Source organism: Motacilla alba, chromosome 11 (genome assembly GCF_015832195.1).
Source record: "Motacilla alba alba isolate MOTALB_02 chromosome 11, Motacilla_alba_V1.0_pri, whole genome shotgun sequence".
Classification (NCBI taxonomy): Eukaryota; Metazoa; Chordata; class Aves; order Passeriformes; family Motacillidae; genus Motacilla; species Motacilla alba.
The window spans coordinates 16,208,587-16,230,494 of record NC_052026.1 but is presented as its reverse complement, the minus strand read 5'-3'; the positions used below and the strand labels follow the sequence as shown (position 1 = coordinate 16,230,494).

At 38.4% G+C, this 21,908-nt stretch overlaps 1 protein-coding gene across 1 annotated transcript in view; it reads right to left on the bottom strand.

The window, feature by feature from the left end:
* Positions 1-352: 352 nt before the first annotated feature.
* Positions 353-21,908, bottom strand: part of CDYL2 (chromodomain Y like 2) — a 60,137-nt gene continuing 38,581 nt past the window's right edge. The window contains exons 3-7 of the mRNA XM_038148071.1: positions 19,532-19,749; positions 12,595-12,767; positions 7,858-8,068; positions 7,015-7,158; positions 353-4,867 (exon numbers count right to left, since the gene is read on the bottom strand). Coding sequence (XP_038003999.1) covers positions 4,709-4,867; positions 7,015-7,158; positions 7,858-8,068; positions 12,595-12,767; positions 19,532-19,749 — 905 coding nt within the window. The 3' untranslated portion in view covers positions 353-4,708. The remainder of the gene's footprint in view (positions 4,868-7,014; positions 7,159-7,857; positions 8,069-12,594; positions 12,768-19,531; positions 19,750-21,908) is intronic.

Below are 21,908 nucleotides of genomic sequence, written 5' to 3'. Positions count from 1 at the left end.
GCAGCTGGTTCTAGGCAGGAGTGCTTTAGGTGCTGCGCACATATCAAGTAGTGGAAATGATAATGGTGTCCTAGAAGTGCTTTTGTGAGACAGTTCTTGCTGGTTTTCTTGGACTTGATCAAGAAATGGTAATTGAAATGGGTCATAATTGATTTCAGAGAGTTCTTAATACAGTGTCTCTTAGTGCCCTGGGTTTTGCCATTTGAAAAAAATTAATTTTCTTTTGAAAAGCCCGCTGCGTGCCTGGTCTCTTTGGAAAGGCAGGAGCCTGTGAATAGTATTATCATATATAATGGCTACCACTTATCACATTCATTCTGATTATGTAAAACTGAAAATCACTGCAGTGAAATGAAGTTTCAATGTTTTTATTCAAAGCAGCTTCTCACAATGTATAAATACTGCATATTAACACACATGAAAAATACAACTTCTAAGGCACCCAGAAATGTGTCCATACACTAGTTACAGGACCATCGACAAATAAATTGTGTACAATTTGATCTAGACAGTCAATATTTGATATATCAGAAGATACAAGTCCCTCAGTACTGTACCAGTTTCAGAAAATATTTACAACACTGTGATATAGGGGTGCCTGTACCCTTATAATATTATAATATGTACTCATCATTACAAATATTAGAAACTGTTTTAGTCTGTTCCATGGCATTCTGACAAAATAACTTAAGGGCCTAATTTGCAAAGTTCTACAATTAATTATTTGTGCAAATTCTGAAAATAAATTTACATTGACATAACTTGTGAATTTTTGGTTCTTTGCTTCATCTCAGAGGTTTGGTAATAAGCCTTACCAGTAGACATGCCATCCCAGCTGAACATCACTCCTTTCCCAATAGCTCAGTGGATACATCTTTCCCCCTTACACCTGACATGGATGAGGATGCAGTGTTTGAAGCAGAAAGAGACTGTTTGATCTTCAGTACAAATGTCAAACTAGTTCACTGGCAAAGGAATTAATGCTTGATTAGAATAATGCAATTCTTTGGTCCTTTGTTCTTTATGGAAGGCATAACATTTTATTCACTAAAAATTGAAATCCTGTCTGTGAGCAAGCAAGCTATGAATGACTTTCAGTGTAGTATTTAAAGTAGCAGTAAAGAGATTTAATATGGCTTAAAACATACGGTTAATTGGGCAGACACAGATAACACATCGAGGATAGCGAGTACCCAAATGTACTATGATAAGATTGTCTATAAGTCTCTTATGTAAACTTCTTTAGTGTCTCCTAAAGAGTGCTGGCTTTAGCCAGATTTGACTTTTATAGACCCAGCCACACAAAGCCTGAGATTAAACTACCATGGTTGGGAGCACAAATGCACAGTTTATATATAACAAAGCCCATGCTGACACGTCTACCTATGTTGTTCAAAAGAAACAACCCGTATTATCCTTTTCACAAGAAAAACTTAAGGCCCTGTACTCTGATTTGCTAACTTTCTTACAGCAATTATTTGGGGAAGTCCTTAGTGCTGCATAAGCAATTATGCAGCTTTAAAGATTTCTTGTACCTAATGGTAAGGCTTATTCACAAATGCAATGCATTTATAAATTATATTTAAAACTGTAAAGGCTGGCAAAATAATTAAAAAAACCCAAAACCAAAAATAAAACAAACCCCAACCAAAATTGTTTGTTCATCCCTAACATTAAAAGAGCATTTTATTCTAATGAAAAACTATTGGCACAAAACCATTATATTATAGATTAAAAGAACAGTTCAGAGTAGTGAAAAAGATTGCCTAAAACGCATACCCTAACCTACCACAGAAATATAAAAGTTTATATTTTGAAAATATATACTGTATTAAAGTTTGTAAGCTTATTTATTTCAACAGAAATGTACTGAAATAGTAAACTAAGCAACACTTATCTACAGCAAAAATATACATGCAGGACAACACAAAATAAAATTGCTTACCTTTAATATCTACAAATGCAAAACTGTAGAATTTTAAAGATTGTACAAAACAATTTACACAAGAATAAAATAACATACTTAAACAACAAATTGCATTTTTAATCTTAAATACTGTGAATATTAGTAAAGGTACCCAGACTAATATGTACAGTACATCTAGATATCTGAATACCTAGTAAGGATAGAAACACAAGAGAAAATTCAGATTCTGATATTTAAATATTGGAAAAGAAGCTTTCAACATTGCTATTACTCTTTTTTGAAGGGAAAATAGATTCCATGAAAACTAGATTGTAACTGTATAGATATGAATAATTAAAAATGTTAACTATGATTAGCGCTTGCTTTAATGGAAAAATAATTATAGAAAATGTATTTTAACCATTCCTTTGTCATAAAAAATGCTAAGATACAGATATCTGAAAATTCAGATGAAATGGTGCAGTTTGAAAGATCCAACAGCGTAAGATTCTTCTCTGCAAATCTCATTCGGAACGCATTCCTTCACATTGCTGAGCGATCTTGCTATATTTATCTACAAAAACTAAGCATAGTATTGAAATAAACTTCCTAAAATCTTATTAACACATGACTAGGAGTTATGGCTCTCTGGACGGGAATAAAGGAAATAAAGGAAATTGAGGAATCGTGGTACTTTCCATTGCCTTTTTTTCTTTTTCTGATGGTGTATGCTGGAGGCCTGATTGTGCAAACTCGTGTGTGTGTGTGTGTGTGGTTTTCACTTGGGTGATCCCTCTTTTTCCAGGTGACTCCGTGTGCACCTGCCCCACCGGGGGCCCAGGGCCTCGATCCAACACGCCCCACGGCACTGCTGGCAGGTTGTGGACAAAAACAAGGGTTGGTATAAAAACAAGTGGTGCATCCATCACTTCAAACAGGTATTGAAAGAGTTCTCTTTCAGTCATTTTAAAATAAGCTAATGGTTTCAATAATTTTCCTTTAAAAAACATTTTAAACAGGCTAATTAGAAGCCAGATTCTGTCTTTTTAATGAAGAATTTCCATGAGAACGTCTGCATTTAGAGGAATAATTTCCTTAAAATTCAGCGGTACAATTAGGGCATAAAAACTGGACTTCTAATTATTTGTGGAAAAATAAATGTTACATTAATATGTTGAAGGCTACTGTTTACTGTAATCACCTGTTTGTTAACTTTACAAAGGCTTTGTTGAAACTCTTTATGGAAATGCTAGGAGGGAGAAAGCTGAGCAGCCTCCTTTGCAGAGGTTTAAATCAGAGTAAGTCACTGAGCTCAAGGGTGGAGAGCAAGTGCACAAATTACAAAGCAAACAAATGTGCAAAGCTTCTGCTTCAAGAGGTTTCAATTTGGGCGTGCTATAATGGCAGGTGAAGTCTCAGAGCATGCTCCTGTCCTTTCCACACAAACTGCCCATAGCAGGAAAGAACTGAGAGAGATCCAGTGTTCAGAAGTCAGTCAGTGTCACTGAACAGTATTAGGATCACATTCCAAAACAGCAGATTGGATTTTCCTTGTTTATTGTGGACTGCTTTTATGGATAGCCGTAAGTTCTTGTAACAGGTGGTGGGGTGGCCAGATGTGGAGAGCTGGGAAAAGCAAAACAAAACCTCTGCCTCCACTGAGTTCAATGCCTAGCACCTTGTATAAACTGCTGGCCCACACCCAAAGGCCTCCAGAGCAGAAATTATCTCACACCTGAGGAATCAGGCAACTAACTAAGGCTCATAAGGATTTGCTTTTAGACTTCAGACCATAAGGGGTGTTTAAACCTGAAAAACAGTACGATGCCATGCAACGGCACCACTCACCCTGTTACTGATATCCGGCTAACAGGAGTATAGTAAACTTAAATAAAGCATCTGGTTGGCAAGCCCTTCAGTGCTCCTCAAGAAGGCAGAAAGTGAAGAGAGACTTAAGGGGGACTCACTGTGTCAGAACCCACTTTTTTTTTTCTCTTAACCCTGGCAAATGAATCTGTTCTCATACATTTTTTTGTACAGTTTTACATGTAGAGGAGCATGCACGTGGCTGTTTCATTTACTGCCCACAATATTCTGTGGGTTTTCTATATATTCTTTATTTTTCTACTCAGTTTGCTGCTAAGAATGTGTTTGCATTCTCATGTGATACCTTTAATTCAGTCAAAAGGGTAATATGAAAATAAGATCTGTGATCAATAAACAGCTGAATATGAACACAAAATAAATAAGTTAAATAAATTTAACAAAAAAATTCTAGAAGTTTTTTTAAACTAACTTTACATATTATACATATAAATTATCAGATTTTTCCATTAAACTGTTAGAACTTAGAAAAACATAATTAACATATTTCTAATGTATGGTTTTTGGGTCTACCAAAGGTCGTGCTGACCCGGATTTTAGACTGAGCCCTCTGTGTCAGCCCAGATGTGCTGCAACAGCAAGAATAAGTTAAGAAGGACAGACAAAATAAACCCTTACAGGTGGGTGAGCCTTGCGGGGCCTCAGTGTTGCTTCTCAGCACATGGAATGTAGAGTTGGATGTGGATGAGCAATGTGAAAGATGCAGCCTCTGCACAGGTTATGTGCGCTGAACGCCTGCCCACGTCTCGGTTACACAAAATCAAACCGGCTACAAGCAGCTGTGCAGCTCACACAGCCACAGGCATTGGGATCACCATCACAAATTCCTCACTGATGCATTGCCTCTGCTTCTCAAACATGGTCATGTCTGACTCTGGTCACAACTGGAGTAATTTCTCTTTAAGTTAGGCCAAGATATCAGACTTCATAAATTTTGTCTTGCAAGTAGCTGAATAATGAATCCAGTCCTTTGGAAGAACTCCACAGCTGTTTTAACATCTGACACTCCTTCTCGTTCACCTCTTCAAGTCCGGATTTCAGGAAGCTCCGCACGAGACATTTGGACTCTTCCAACACCTAAAGCCAAAATACAACTCAGTATTTTATTCTGAATCTGAAAAAATTACTACGGATAATGGCGTGACCAGCATTTTTAGATTACTGACTCTGTTTTACAATCTAAATAACTCCTTTGGACACAGAAATTACATTTGATTTCTAGCCACAACTCCACCTGCTGACAGTCAGCATCTTTAAGAATGGAGGTTGATGGGTTAGTGCCAGGTTTTTAAAAGAATGAGGGATTTTAAAGTACCTTAGTAAGGTACTTTAGAATCCCTCATTCTTTTAAAAAGGTCTGCCATGAAGCACAAGGAGCTGAACTCCCTCACATTGAAATGAAAACGCGTGAGGGGCAATATACTGGCTACCTGTTTTCTGGAAGGTGGCCTTTAAGGTTAGACATGTTGGAAACCAGAATTTAGCAATTTTCCCTCATGTATTATTTCCTGATCAATACAGAAATTAATAGGAAAGGGCCTTTCCTGCAAATCCCTTTGTAAGCCTATGTGCTTATATTTATATAAAAGTGAAATATTTTGTAGAGAATGGTGCTAAGCAAAGAATGGTGCTAAGCAAAACAAGCACCCTCTGACTGTGACTGTGTTCTGGAGTTAGATTTACTTGGCAGATACAACAAATCACCTGAGATCTTTGCAATAGAAAGCCCAACCTCAAGCCCTTAGCAATTGTTGCAAGTTGTGAAAGGCACAAACTGCAGGTCCATGGTTGCTCCCATAGTTCAGCTCATGTTCCCCAGACCCATTTTTAAGAGCATTGAGATTGATTCCTTTAAAATTAGTTTTTAAATACACACCACCAGTACGTATCTCACAAGGAACTGAACTGGTCAAACAAACCCAATAATAATTCCTACATTCCTGATTTTCTGAGGACAGGAAATTTAACATAACTAACAGAGTGTTCTGTGGGAAGGGAGATGCATTCTCTTCACTCAGCTTTGTCAACACCTTCATGTTAAGCCCAGTTCCTATGTGTTGTTTCAACACTGCTATTGTAAAGTAGTATTTGTCTTTAACTCAAGTAGATGGTGTTAATAGCAAATCAAGGGCCTTGTGCATTTTTTTTGTGGTCTGTTTGTGAACAAGTCTTTGAAAGTTCATCTTTGTCCACAAGTCAGCACCGGTCTTTCTAAGGGGTCTTGAGAAAATTTCATTGACAGCCAATAGCAGTGAGGGAAGGAAGAATTCACAGTTAAGCCCAGAGGTTTTCCCAATTCAAACAATACACATTATATCAGCATCATCAAATAAAATTCTGCTACATTTCCAGGGAGTTTCATTCTCAATGTCTTCTGCGAGATCTAATCTACACTTTGTTTAATTAAAAATCTCTCATGTCTCTACCTCCTTTTACAGCAGATCTTTTAAATGAAACTGAGGGATGCTGAGACAGTTTCAGACATAGGAAATACACCAGGAAACTATAACAATTTTCACTTTAATTACTGCAGTTTTATTGCAGCCAGTATCACTTTCTTCACTGCATGTTTTTAAACAAGGATGTGCCCAGAATAGGAGTATATCTGCCTGAAGGGAAAAACCTCTAGGAAGATAGGAAAGGATTTTCTTTCAACTTTTGTGTACACAGAAGTAAAGTTATAATACACTGTGACCAGAATGTGTTCAAATCCCTCTTGTCTGGATCTCACCTCTCCTTTACAGCAGAGCTTAGCTGGCACTATCCTACCCTTCTGGGGTGCTGTGTGGAACATTCTGCAGCAGCAGGAACTGTTCCAGTGCAGAAAGAAGGCAGATTCAGCTGAAATCCTGTCCTGTAGGCCAGGACAAAGTGAAGGGCAAATCTCTTTTCTTACAGGTTTCCCAGTACAGTTGTAGAGTTTCAGACTGTTACACCTTCATGAAGGAAAGCTGTGCTGAAATCCCCTTTCAAAATCTGGGGCAAGGAGATGCCACTCATTGAATAAATGCCAATATTGTGAAAGGAAATAACTCCCCCCACCCTGATCCCTGAAAAATTAGAAACTCCATGAGCTCACTGATTCCTATCCAAGTCTTCTGATGTCAGCCTTCTTTCACAGGTATGCTTGTGGAAAGTGAGGTCCCACATGTGACAAGCCTTGGGAGCACACCTTTCCTCTGTGAAATGTCTGTGAAATTTAATGAGGGAGTTTGATTTCTTACCACTGCACTGCAGGATGCCATCTCTTTCACTCGTAGCATCACTTCTTGGCTAAATGTTGTTGGCCAAAATACTTGTGACACCAGTCCTCTGCTGCAGGCTTCCTGTGCTGTCAGCTTTCTCCCACAGAACAACATTTCATTTGCCTGTGAAACCAAAAGACTCTGGTAATCTTGGGTTATAATTCCCTTCAAATTTTTCTCATACTTGCCTGCTATTTTTACGATTAAATTACAAATGTTCTTCTGTATCTTTCCATACTGCAAAATACTTTAAAAGGAGTTTCAGTAGCTATTTAAGGATTGTGCAGGTGGCCAGAGCACAGCATGGGTTTAATTTAAGAGAAATGTGCTGGCATGCATGGTGAATCTGTATTGCTGATCTTACAAGAGTAACTATCAGTGATACTGTGTGGAGAGTCATGGAACCCAGTAGGAAATATTTGTGGGGCAAATTCTGATTTATTATACTGGTAAAAGCTAAGCAGTCTTACTGGAATCATTGTGGATTATCTTTAAAGAGCAGAGAGCTGTATCTGGCTGTATTACTGCCCACTCCTAACATGATGCAGACAACTACTCTGCAAGGTTATTCTGATAATGTATTTCTTCACTATTCTACCTTGATGTTGACAATCTGCTTTTTCAATCTTTCTTGTGTACAGCAGGTGTTGTATATTGAATTCCAAGGTTATTTCGTCATAAGAAGTTGGTAGTGATTAGATGAACTTTCCACAGATTTCATTTCCATTAAAGACAATTAAGAAAATTGTTTACTTTTTAGAGAGAGAAGAAGATCAGGAATTCATAAAAGGTTCTTCAGCAATTTGAGGTGGAAAACCTTACCAGTGCAACACCCAGAATTTGTGGGAATGTGTATGATGAGCAGCCAGCTGGGGTGAGTCGGATTGTTGCATATGGTGTCTGAAACCAAGCCTTCTCACTTGCCCAAACGATATCACAGAGTGGTAAAATAGAAGCTCCTAAGCCCAGAGCAGGGCCGTTGATAGCAACCACAATTGGCTTCTTAAATTGAATAAAAGCTTTTACAAAATCCCTAAAATAAAAAATAAAAGAAAGATCTTGAATACAGAAGTAACACATAAATACAGTTGAAAACACAGCTGAATACAGAAGTAACACATAAATATCCAAGTTTAAAGTACTTAATCTGAAAACATATTAGTGCCATAGAAGAACACAGCAAATGCCCAGTTTTATGAGGTCAGAACTTCAAGATACTTTCTAGTTTGCACATGGAAAAGTCTGCTTATTTTTAGTTATTTAACCTTTCTGAGTACCTGGGCTACTGCATAGTTTTGTGTATGTTGTATATGGCCTGATTAAGTGGATTGCACAGTGGACTGTACTTTTTGCAGAAAGGTTTGGCTGGGTTAGTTTTACTTCTGGACCAGTAACTCCTGAGTTTGTACATACAATACTTCTTGGTTTGCTCCACAGTGGCTGGGATGGACCTTGTTTGGCTACTGATGAAATATTATAGTCTGAATATTTATTTTTTTCAAAAAGTTCTCTTAAGATGCTGTGTCAAAGGTTACTGCAAGTCCCATCAGTGAATTGGGAGATTGTAATGTTTATGGCACACCAGCAGAAAGAACAAGATGTGCAAAGAGGAGTCAGAGAAATGTTTGAACAGGATGAGTGATCTTCAGTTGGGTCTTCATTGCAAAAATCTTCAGCAAAGCCGTTACAAAGCAGATGCCCTTGCCTGACTACCCCAGTAATGTGATGAGAAATAGCAGGGAAGTTAAATGTCATCGGATTCATCTGGATGAGTGAACTAGAATATGTTACATTCTGTGCAATGAGGAGATCTTTTAAATAAGTTACCTACCAGCAGCTGTGGAAAGACATCTGTTGAATGGAACGGCCTTTACACCAATTAGGAAAAAGCAAGAGTGTAATTGTGGGCAAATTATGAGCTCCAGCAGCTCAGTGCACAGCAGGTGTATGGAGGCAAACTAGATGCTCAGTTACTTTAGAAAAAAGACATGGATAAATCAAATTCCAAGTAGAAGAGGAGATTCTGTCCCTGCACTGGGTATTTATTAGATCTGGAGTGCATCTTTGCTGACAGATTTTAGGAAAGAACATTTTGTCAAATGTGCCCTTTGATGAGTTGTTGCTCTCCCACTGAGATCAAAAGGATCCAGGCCTCTGTACCTGAGCACAGGTGGGCCTTGCAGGTTAGAGAGCACATGTGGCAACTGGGCTGAAGTGCAGGGGCACTGGCTGTGTTTTAAATGAGGACAAAGAGTCTGAGATAACCCAGCATTAAATTTTCAATTAATACATTCTGGTTTTGAAGTCCTCTAGTAAGGAGGACCATGGGAAAATAGAGAATTGATGCAGCTCTGTTCACAGTAGTAAACCAGGAGATCACTGTCAAGACAAAGAGAGTGAAATAAGGAACATGGTTTTTGTCTGTTCAAGACCATTTCTGTCTAAAGGAGAGCAGGGTTAAGGAGAGTTGTGATTCGTTTTCATTGCAGATACAATGCTGTTCCCTTATCTCATTATTTCTTTGGTTGTTTATGACTGAGTAGTGACTGTGGATCACTGCACCTCATTAATTCCAGAATGTTGAGAACCTCAGTAGTTACGTAAGTCTTTCAGACAGGGCTGCAGTTGTGAATAGGGATGTGATGAATGATAGGTAAAAAGAAAGCAAACTAAGGATAAATGGTGGCAGTAAATCTGAGGACCCTGTGGAGGCAGATAAAACCAGTGTTGTGGAGAAAAGCAGGAATCATGGTGATAAACGGGACTGGAAGTGAATATGGAAAAGCAATTTGGGATGTGGAGAGGAAACATAATGTGGAGGAAGAACAAAGCAGAACACATTAATGGAGGGGAAGGGTTGAAGGAAGTCTTCATATGAGTGAGCAAGGAAGGGAGAACCTGGAGAGAGTGGAACATAACATTGAGAAGGCACAGTGAGCCTGTGTCGTGAGGGAAGAATGGGGAGCACAGAGGATGGTAAAATGGATGGGTATGGAACATGCTACCTCTAGGATGGAGTGGAAGGCTACAATACTGGGAGATGATGAGGGGAACAAATGCCTGCCTTTGGTCTCCAGAAGCTGCAGTGACCAGCACTCAATTTATCTTTGTTTCCTGTTTGGTGTGTTGTTTCAGTGGGTTGTCTCTGTACCCGAACTGGGCACGTTTCCTTGTCTCCAAACCATAAGTTCACACAGGGAGTTTCTGGGCTACAGGATCCTTGTTTCAATTCAAAGCAGCCTTTGAAAAGGATTTCAGATTATAGCTGTTGTTGCATAGTAGATCCAGACGCTTGAATATAGGAAAAAATGTCTGCAGAAGGCTTCTAGATTTGCTAGAGCATATCTGGGAGGCTGACCATGGAGTACACGCTGGGATGCTCAGACACCTCAGCACTGTTCCAGGCTCTTGCTGCTGGTCAGGGCTTGTAGGCACATCCAGGGCTGTAAAGAAGCTGAGCAAGTAAATTTGTCCTTGTCTGTTTTCTTCTGAGCACACCCAGAATGTTGTGGCTCAGGTCCCACAGCGCTGCCCAGCTGGTGGTGTGAGCCCAGTGCTGGGAATGCCTTCCAGGAACGTGTCAATCCCAGGGCTCTGCAGGCCACACTGTGCAGCCTGTCTGCCACTTCCCTGCTCCGGGACAGTGTGTGGATGGTGACAGCTCATACTGCTGGGTCTGGGATGGAGCTGGGATGGAGCTGGGATGGAGCTGCAGTGCTGCACATCCATTCATTGCCAACCCCAGTGGCTGAGGGCACGGCACCAGAGACTGAACCATTCATGGGAGAGGAGACTTGATAGGGATTGAAACTTCAGCTGCAACTTGTGACCAGTATAGGAGAGCCACGCTTTGGGAAGTGGAAACACATGGTAACCAAGATTTCAAATTCACTTTGATACAAGTCTAACTTGATGTAAAGCAGCGGAGGCAGAGATCCGTGGATGTATTTTAGGACATCCAAACCATTGAAAAAAGCAATGGACATTTTTTCTTCTCTTATTACAGTTTATTTTCCATGAGCTGAGTCCTTTGTTCACAGAAAGCACAGAGAGTGCTAAATGGAAAACGTAGGGTATTGTTTCCAGAAGTACAATAAAAATCTATTTTCAGTGGGCCTGAAGCCGACATTCTTGACAAGGTACAAGCAGTACATTGTACCAGTATTTCAAGAGTGTTCTGTGAGTCCAAGGGTGGAAAAACTGACTATCACAGTCTGGCTTATACTTATTTAAATGTTGGATTGATAAGTACACCTGTATATTAGATGTGTGCAAATAAATGTAAACTTATATAACAACACCTAACTGTACAATTTTTACAAGAATAATACTAAATTTGTATCTTTTGGTGGGCAGTGAGTATGCCTGTGTTTTCAAACAAGAATAGTTATTTTCTACCCTCACTTTTTGTTTTGGTTCCACATTGTTAAAAACCCCTCGCATTTAAAAATAAACTTAGGCTGTGTCCTTCAAAGGGTTTCTCTTTTAAAAAATATCACTCCATGATACTTGAGCATATTTAGGGTCTTATAAACAGCTTCCAACTTACTACATTTAAGAAGTATCTTTTAAAGTCTTTCAAAATAATTGCTACTTTGAGAATTAAAAAAGTTTTTAACCTGGAATCCAAGCTGATCTGCGGTAGGTGTAACCAAGATAATTGGTGTTCAATATACTTTGTGTAATACCTAAACCTGATATTACATTATACTAATATATCCCAAGTAGAGATATCTTGTAAAAAAATTCTTTAATATTCCTTCATAGAATTGTTGCATAAAGTTTTAAAGCTCTCAGAAGAATATTTATTTGTAGGAAATAGGGGGGAAAAAAGGGACCAAATCATTTCCTGGTACAGACTGGTGAAATACCATTTGCTTTAGTGGAATAATATTGATTTATACTGGAAAATCTGCCTTGTGGATAATGGGACATTTGGTGATGTGTTGTGCAGATTGATTTGCAGACTGCATGTCATAAACCCTGGAATTCTATTAAGGTGATGTGATATATATAGATTTATATGGAAAGTTGCATTTTAGTTACAAAAATAAAATTACATTTACATATATATTAAGCAATTTAAATTTAAGAAGAAGAGTGGAGACCCTTCTAGTAAGGTTCTGAAATACAGTGGCAGACTGCTATTTCAACAGAATATGAGTAAGCCATGGATTCCCATTTGGACTGAAATTAATTAAAATGATGAACATTAAAACAAGTAGAAGATCTGCCTTTCAGGAAGCACTTTAGAACATGAAGCAATACTGAATTTGGAAAAACAACAACAAAGTTGTATTTGATTTTGGAGGAATGACTTGAAATAGTAAATGAAAAGAATTAGAATAAAATAAATCCCTATAGATATTAGCACTGGAATAAATGTGCTTTCTTTTCTAATATGGAAAGGTCCAAGTTTCTTTTTACTAAACAAATTTGCAGGACTATAATTAGAATGCAATCAACATTTAAATATACAACATTTTTGGACCTGATAAATATCTTTATAATCACACACTGCATTTCATAATTTAGAGATCATAGGTAAGCTTGGGTCACCTTATAGCTTCTGCAATCCTAGTGCTTTCCTTTCTTCTGTCATTGGATAACCTGCCAATTAAATATGAGTAATCTAGGCCACTACAGAATACACTTCCCACTGCGCTGAGAAGTAAGAGTTTACTGTCATCAGCTGATGCATTGCACAATGCTCTCCGAACTTCCTTCATGATCTGTGGATAAAGAAAAGTAAACAATTCGACATGCATGCCGTGGCAATATCATTTCCCTACTTTTACAAACCTTATTGATTTTGAGAGACTTAAATTTTGGGCACTATTAATAGTTACATCAATTATAGATACAATTTTAATACAGAATGATAACACTGAAAGTTTGCAGAATATTTTCTATTTGGCAGTGCTTTGTTGATGTTTTACTAATTCCAAGAGGTTTTAGGACTTGACAGTTCTTTGTTGTATGGGAAATTCTACCCAGCTTATGCTATTTGATTACAATTTAATAATTTCAAATATCACTTTTTTATTTTCATTGTGTACACCACTGTATCCTCGGGAACATGTTTATTACAGCAAAAGCCTGTTATTAACCTCAACAGCTTGAAAGCAAAATTTGTAAACCCCAGTTTTTAGTTCTTCAACTACTTTGGTTTATATGACTTCAACCAGAGCAAAGCAGGACAAGAGGACATCATATAAATCAACATGGCAAATATATTATTGATTTTTACAGTTTACAAAAGTTAAATCATAAAAGTCCCTTGAAAAAGAGACATTTTGACTTTGTTTTACAACTGGATCAAGCTATTAATTGCACCATAGAACAAACCTAATCAAAATCTGTATAGAACTGAGCTGCTGGTATTGTAGGAAAATGGCCTTTCACCTGAGCAGAGAATTCTTTCCTAATGATTTTTAAAAGGAAATTTTATTTCATAAACTTCTGATGGGTAACTCCTTGTTTGGTCACAGTTGGGCATGGTTTGTGAGCTGTAACTCATTTCAGCCCCCTCTCCTCTATAACGTGCTCCTCATTGCAAATAATTTGCTCCTCACTGCAAGGGCCCTGATTTCATCTAGTGTGACACCTCCTATCCTTAATCATACCCATGTGATAAAGTATTTCCTATAGACATGGTCCTGCTGTCTCAGAGTTTTCTCTTTTGCACCGAAAGGTTTGCTGTTGGTGTAAATTTAGGTAAGAGAGAGCTAAATGTGGCTAGGGATTTAAATAGAGTTTCCATGTGAGAGAAACCCAAGATTTTTTAGCCTGTGATTATTTCTGTTCACTACTTTCTGTTACCAAAACTTCTTTAGATCTCTGAAGTGCCTTGTTTAAGAAATGTCCCTAAACACTGAAGTTTTGTTGATGCCACCCCCTGGTTAGCCTTTTAATAGAAATCCTATGGATTGTGCTGCTTTCCCTTTGGGTTTGTGTAAAGATGAGTATTACTGGCTGCTGGGACTGGCCATGAGAGAGCAGGTGGTGAACTTTTAGATGCTTCACTTCTACAAGAGCACTTCAGAACGCCTGTAATACTGAGTGTGTGACAGTGGGTGGAAGTGAAGTAATTAAAAGCTGCAGAATTTGGAAGTGTATCTGAAATTCTTATGCAGGTATAAAAATGTCATCAGCAATTTTAGGAGCACTGTTTATTCTGAGAATCTCAGAAATCTGGGAAAAACACAGCAACACTGCACAAATAATGGGGAAACAAAGGGGAAAACCCCCTAAAACCTTTGTTCAGTGTTAAGAGAAAATTTAGAATGTGGTAGATATGAAAATTTAAAAAAATATTTTGGTTTTCCTAGTTCCATGTGAATGCAATGTTATCTTCTTAATTCACTGTAAAAGATCTCACAATCTGCTCTTTCTTAGGGTGAATGTATGAATACATTTTTAGGGAATACATTTTTCCATCCAGTGAGGAATGTTGCATTAAGTATGATGCCATGACACCAATTCAGCACGTTTCTTTATGATTCCCCTTCCTCCAGTGGTATTTGCCTATGTGCTACCCCTTTGCTGTTACCAGTGCTCTCCTTCACACACATCATTCCTGTTACAAACCTGCCTCTTTTTTATCTTGCCCCCCACTGATCTGGATGACTAAAGCCATCTACAACACATCCAAATTTTTAAGCAGAGGTTACACTTCTTGTAAAAAACCCCAATATTCTGCCATCACTGTTTTTTCAGTGTTTTAGAGAGGAAAACATTGGGTCTGTTATTAGGAATCAATTTCTCATATATGGTTAAAAGTGACAAGGCTTTGGTTACTATTTTTGAGCAGGAGGAGAAATTTAGTTCCCCTGCTCCACTTGTTTGTATCAAAAGGAAATCATTATGTATCAGCATTATCAGGCTCCAAAAAGCATGTTTTTTTTTTCTAAAGAGCCTTAAGTTTGTCATTAACTTTATCATCCAGAGGTGCTTGGAGGCTCACTGGAATCCAGCAATGCCAGCCAAGTCAAGGCTGACTCCCTTGGTCAGGAACCTTGCCATGGTTCCTTTGCTGGTGCAGTCCAAAATTCCCCAGGTCCTTTGTCACTTAGCCTGGTTACAGCAGCTGCTGCTCACTGCTGCCTCTGGAGCCTTGGCTTTCCCCATGGGTTATCTGGGGATGGGCATTTCTCCCCAGCTATTTCTATGATTACAGGGAAGTTACAAACAGGAAAAGAATTATAAAAGAGCTGGTTTGTCTGCAGGGTTACATCACTGTGTGTGGAAATGTACTACTGTAAAGTAAATACAATTTTAGTTTAGAGCTGCTCTCTGTTTTTAGGGACAAACATTTTCCGTTTAATGTGGTAGTGAATTCAGTTCTCAAATACAGAGATTCAACCTGTCTTTAGTTACATTTCTTTGTCAGATTCCATATTCTTTTTCTTTATTCCACAGCCCTTAAACCTTTCCCCATCTTGCTAAAACTATGGCATTTGTCCAATTAAATTTTATTTTCTCTAGTGGACCAGATCTAATACTACTATTTCCAGAGCTCCTTAGCAATATTCTCCAGATCTGTGCTTTTATTAATTAGTTTCTTTATGGCATTTTAGGTAATTTTCAGTTGTGGGGACAGTATTTCTATTTGAATGCATTTGATGAAAGTTTCTGAGGCAGTATTTACAGAACAGTATGGGCCAGTTATTTAGGTTATGACAGTTGACTGGATTGTAAATTTAGACCAGACCTAGTGCTTCACTTACTGTTTTATTGAAACACAAATATATAATAAAATTATCACCTTCTCAGAAGTTGCTTATATTTTTAATCCTGTCAAGTAAATAATCTTGTTAATTCTTGAACAGGACGTCTTATATTGCAAAATAAACATGAACCAGTTAAAAACTTCATTAAACTTCTAAGAGCTTATTTTAATGCCTTTTGCTGGAAGTAGGAAATTTCCAAAGGAATTTGGTGCCCTTTTCTTTCCATCTTGCTTACATTCTGGGAAAATCAAAGAGCTTGGAATTTATCACCATAATTACACAAAGTATCCTAACAGAAGTCTCTTGTTCACATAAACGGAATCACTAGTTAATAATAGTTAACTTTTCTGAATCTCTGAGGACTCACAGTGATATTCTTAAAGGTAATTATTCTGTAAATATTACCGTAAACCCAAATTTTAAAACAATTCTGTTGTTCGTAGAACCTCTTCCCCACTTGTGCTTTTTTACATAAATAAATTTTGTGTTACTCACTCTGAGTCCTTTCTGTCCAGCACCTAAAGGACTTGGGAACCTCAAAAGCTGCAGGCACAAGCACTGGCCCAAACCCACAATTTACTTTTTTTTGTAGAGAGCAGAACTACAGAGAACAGTAAACTTGTACCTGCCTCTTTTATATTATTTCCAGGGTAGGAAAAGTGAAGGCAAACCAGTGCTCCAAAATGTACCTGGCAGAACTTTAAACCTTGTTATTCACATTTGAAATCTGAAACCAGATGCTTGAGTATGAGAAGGTGCTTGAGGTAGTTCTGTCACTCTCGGGTGGAAGCACTGGCTGTTTAGAAAATGATTTACTTTTAATTCAAGGGAATATGAACTCCTAGCTCTGTTAGTGGTGTTAAATGAGAAGAGCTCATGGGTCCATTTAGTCTGAAACAGAATTTGGATCCTTGAGATGTGCTGAGTTAAAACAGCAGCAGCATCACTGGAGAAAGAACTTCAGGAGCAGTAAAAGTCCCACAAGAAAAAATGCCCTAATGGACTACATAATTAACCATTTCACAAATGTATTTAAAAAACAAAAGTAGCAAGCCTAAGCTACTGAAATAAGAACAAGCTGTGCTGTTTTGTGACACTGTCTTGGAAGTTTTATAAGCTCTTGTAAAAAATAAGAAAGAATTTCTATAGTCCCCTGAACATTTTTGTAGAAAAAACTCAATTACTAAAGAAGCACCAAGCCAACATCAATCAGTGCAAAGGCTGCTGGAAAGACCATTGGTACCTTTCATGCTAAAATCACCTGCACAAAGGGGGTTACCAATAACATAGGATGAAGAGTCAGGTAGACTTCTCTAGACTTCAATTTCTTTTTCGGTATAAATAAGTTCTTTGCTATTTTAATTAAATTAGCATAAATACCAGGGGCCAATGGTTGAACATAACTATTACATTCTGAAGATTCCTATAAAGCACAAAGGGAAGCAGAGATGTTGAGGGGTGAGTGGGTTTTTGTATAAGCTTATGTTTAAAATGATTGTTTGCAGTGCACACCTTTTTTTTTTTTTAACATAGATGGCCAAGTATAATCAGGCCACTCTTTAAGCACGTGAAATAAACCTGCTCTGAATAAATGATTCATTTGCTATTTGGCAAGCATAATTTACTGAATGTCTAATAAAGCTTGAAGTTAGCACTTCTTTACACAAAGTGAAACACACTTTCTTCATTGCGTAGGAACTGAGTGTTTGTATTTCTTATTCACTGGGGATAAAAGGCATCAAAACTGAAAATGCTCTAAACATCCCTAAAACGCTTTGTCAGTTTGCCTCACCTATGGCTATGGGTGACAAACTGCAGGGACAAGTCATTCAACACCTTCCTCCTTTCAATTCCTGGGGTTTTTGCTGTAATTGCCAGCAGGAATGTGAAATTGCCAGTCCTGGAGGTGCTGGATTTTGTGGTGTGAATGATCATGGGCAGCAGCCTGGACTGAGGCCAAAGGAGCTGTTTCATGTTTACAGCCATGAGTCTTCCAAGGGCAAGAGCCTGTGATTGCTCTTGGCCTGGATGAGGTTTAAACAGACAATCCCCATGTGGAGAACTCAGTACCTGATTAATTCCTGACCATCCCGGTCAGTAAAGTGGTTTTCTAAAATGTATTTCCAGGTTTTCAAGTGAGCTTCAATAAAGGGTCTAGAAATAGTCTGCGCTGGTGATGCAGGGAGAGGACTATTACATGCTTATCATTTATTCTTCCACAGAGGTGGGTTCCTGGCATATTGAAAACTTTCAAAGGATGAAATGGATTCGTTTGGCAGATCCAAAGAGCCTGAATTAATCCCCTGTTTAGAGCATCTGAACACTGCTGATGTGGAACAGCACAGCCAGCAATGTAAAGGTATGTCTGCTCTGACTGAACACAGAGAGTCCATGATTTCATATTTTTTCAGGCCCTTGAGCTCCTTCATTTAAATTACCTTCAGTGTCAATTAGTGGTAATTAAGACAGAGATGGAGTGATGGATTTGATGCAATCTAATGCATTTTAAGAAACTGGTGTTAAAAGTGAGTGTTGGGTGTTCTGTGGTAATTACCAAGATAGTCCTCCTAAATACTAGATAGTTTAAAACTAGGAGTGATAAATGTTATGTACCATCAGTTTCAGCCAGTTAATATCACTCAGTGTATTACTGCCCATGTGTATGGGTGCATTTGAGAAGGGGACTCATCATAGCTGCCCATTGTAAGCACTTAACTTCAAAGTTACTCATTTTCTCATTGAGAAACAGGATTCCTCAAAGCTGCAATCTGCTCTTCCCTCAGGTAGAGCTCAAACTGAAGTTGCTGTTTAGGACAGAGAGGGCAGAAAAGGCCGAGATCTCCCCAGTGAGGGCAGCCCTTGGAGGAGCTCTGGCTGCAGGATGCTCAGACAGGCCAGGCTGGTGCTGGGAGGCAGCTCCTGGTGCTCCCTCCCTGCTCCATGGCAGCCCCTGTCCATCCATCAGGCCATTAGTGCCCGTGTGGAACAGGGCTCAGGTGTGGAACAGGGCTCAGGTGTGCTCTCTTCTCTCCAGGACAGCCATCCTATGCAAGCACTTACGGACATCCCTTTTCTTCTGACATGGGAATGGTGTAAAAGGGCATAGCAGCCACAGGGAATGGAAGGAAAAGCTCCTCAGCCCTTCCAGTGATCCGTGTGTGTACTGGGGTAGTACAAGCTGCGAGTCTCAGTCTGCCCTTGTGTGTATAACGTTTGGAACAAGGGAATTCATTTTCTTCTTTTATATGTTGTAGGACTTTATGCAATTCAGCTGAGGATAGAGCCCCTAATTGGTTAAGATTTCATAAATAAATACAGTGATTCAGAGAAAAAGTAATTAGGGATCAAGATGGAATTTAGAAAGGCTGTCTCAGGATATAGACTGAAATTCTCTGTATACAACTGGAGCACTATTTAAACTAGTAAAAGGAAAGAGACCAGATTTCTCCTAAGGATAGTAAATATCAGTAACTTCAACGTGTGAAAAGCTGCTTCACACAATTCCATGCTGGAAATACTGAATCTGCCATTCCTTTAGTTACTTTTATTTTTTTCAGCCATGTGAATTAAAATTTAATTTCCATTGCATTCTTTTGGATAGGAATCCCAAGTGTGAAAAAGTTAGATATGTCTGCACTCCAGATTTCTTTTTTAAGTTCATAAATTAGGAAAAAAAATACATAAAATCAAATTCAAGTGCAGTGTTTGCAAGATAACCCACATACTGGGATGGCTTTCTTTGGCTTTTAGGGCTAAACACTTACCTCTGGGGTCAGTGCATTGTTCTCTGAAGTCTGACTCGACAGCAAAATATGTGTGAAACCATCTTCTTTCCGGACTACAATGTCCCTGAAGCGACAGTTACTTTCATTTTGTCGCACGCTGTATCTCAGTCTCTTATCGAAGACATAATCTTTCTCTCCATCAAGTTTCCTTTTCACAGTGCTGTGTAGATTCAAGCTTCCATTGGCCAGAGAAGAACCTTGCAGATGGAAAGAATCGAAGCATAATTACCTCTATACCATCAAAGAAATGGAGTGATACTTCTCTCTTAGCTTCAATGAAAATAAATATAAAATAACAGGAAAAAATAAATAAAAAAATGTGCCTGGCTAGTCAAATGTGGCCTCAAGCCATTGTTCTTATTCTGTACTCCAACGTGCAGAACTTTTTGTTCTCTGATCAGACAAGCCTCCAGACCCAAGGAACTGATGCCATTTTGGAGAGTGTCCAGCAGTAGGGAGAAAAGAGAACTACGAGAAGAAAGATATAATTCCTCCTTAAAAACAAGTAAGAGCAATAGTAAGTCAGTTTTAAAAGACAGTTTATTCTGACTTACTCTGCGTATGAACTGCAAACCATTCCTTTGCTGATGTCTACAGTGTTTCTGTAATAGGCAATAGATGATGATTGGTAACAATGCTGAGCGGGGGTGTTGAAGGAGCTTTATAAGGTTTGTATGTAGTAATCCTTTTCTAATTACAGATATTTCACTCTATTGCCATTAAAAATAAAGCAGAGACAGGTTGTTGAGGGACAGAGATTAAAGTCACTGGTTTTTGTTTATATAGATACCAGCCCACAATGCACCGTTTTTAAGAAAGGCCAAGAGAGAGCTGAATGAAAACACCTTTGTTTGCTCTGTTCTTTACTTCTGCCAAAGCTGACCTGTTCCAGCTCCTGGTTTCAAATAGCCAGGAATTTTTAAAGGGCAGATGACATGAATATTAGAATACAGGTTTAAATTTTATAGTTTAAGTGACCACCACCCAATTAAAAATGCTCTGCTGGAATAGAATTGAACAGTGAATTCATGACAGATGCCTCTCAACCAGAATCACTTACCCTCATTTTGGATTAGCTATGTTTCAGCCTGATGCTTACGTAGGTAACTGATCTGTCTGACACCTCACAGTAGGCAGTGGCCTGTGGAATTGTTCACAGTGTGTGAAATCCTGTATGTGCACTGCAGTCAGGAGATGGGATGTGAAAAAACAGCCAGTGCTCAGCGGTGTGTGACAGGGTCTCATGTGGTGTGTGCATGTGGGTGCTCACACATCTACTCACAGGGATCCACCTTTGTCCAGGAGCCTGTTCAATCAATCAGGAAACTCTTTTTTGTTGTTGAATTAAGAGATATCATCTAAAGCATTGCCTGGGTTATCCTGAATAGAGGATTTGCCTGGTGCAATGCAAACATGGCCAAATTCCATTAAATCATGACTTTAAAAACATCTTTTGAAACCAAGAGTTGGAAATTTGTTTTCTTGACAAAAAGTGTCTACAAGTGCAGAAATTACCAGGTGCTTGAACTTTAAATGCTATGAATAATTTCCTATGGCACATTTCTTCTTTTTCCTAAGGTTGTTTTTTGACATGTATTCTTACAACAGAAATCAACTTGTGAAATTACTAATAGAACACCAAAGTCATTGGGAATAATGTACTGAAACAAATTAACTCTTTGACTGAGGCAGGCTATTAAATATTGCACTTTTATCAATTCAGTGCTTAACCAGCAATAAGATACTGAATTGTGGTGATTTCAAACTCCAAAAAAAGTGTAAAGCGCTTACAAAATCAGAGGCACAAATGCCCATTGAATGGAAGGCGTGTCAGACTAACTGTACTGATTATCTACCTCGTGTGGAAGATTATGCTACATCTATTTTAAATACAGGTGGTAAGAGAATAGTAGAAGATGAATTCACTCAGATAATCCAGCTCAACAAAAAGCCTCACAGTAATTTTTTTTGTTTGTTTTATTCTTATGTTTTCAGTTTGTAAATGAATGTATGATGTAAGAAACTATTGATCTTATCTCAGTATTTTAACTATCTGGATGCCAGCTGAAAGAAATATAAACAGAGGAAAGATCTAAATTCAATATGAGAGAAACATCAATGAAGAAGTGCCATTTCCAAAAGTGGATCATTAACAGAACAATATATAGTGTGTAGCTTGTTTCTGTGTCTGCAGTGCATCCCTGTAATCTTGTTTAATCCGATGAACTGGAGAAAATGATCAGCACACTCTAAAGACAGCACTGATGTGGAACCAGGCCAATTCAGCATGTCTGCTGTGGAGGTGGTGGGGCTCCTGAAGATCTGCTCTGGAGCCACTGGGATTGTCCCAGCATGA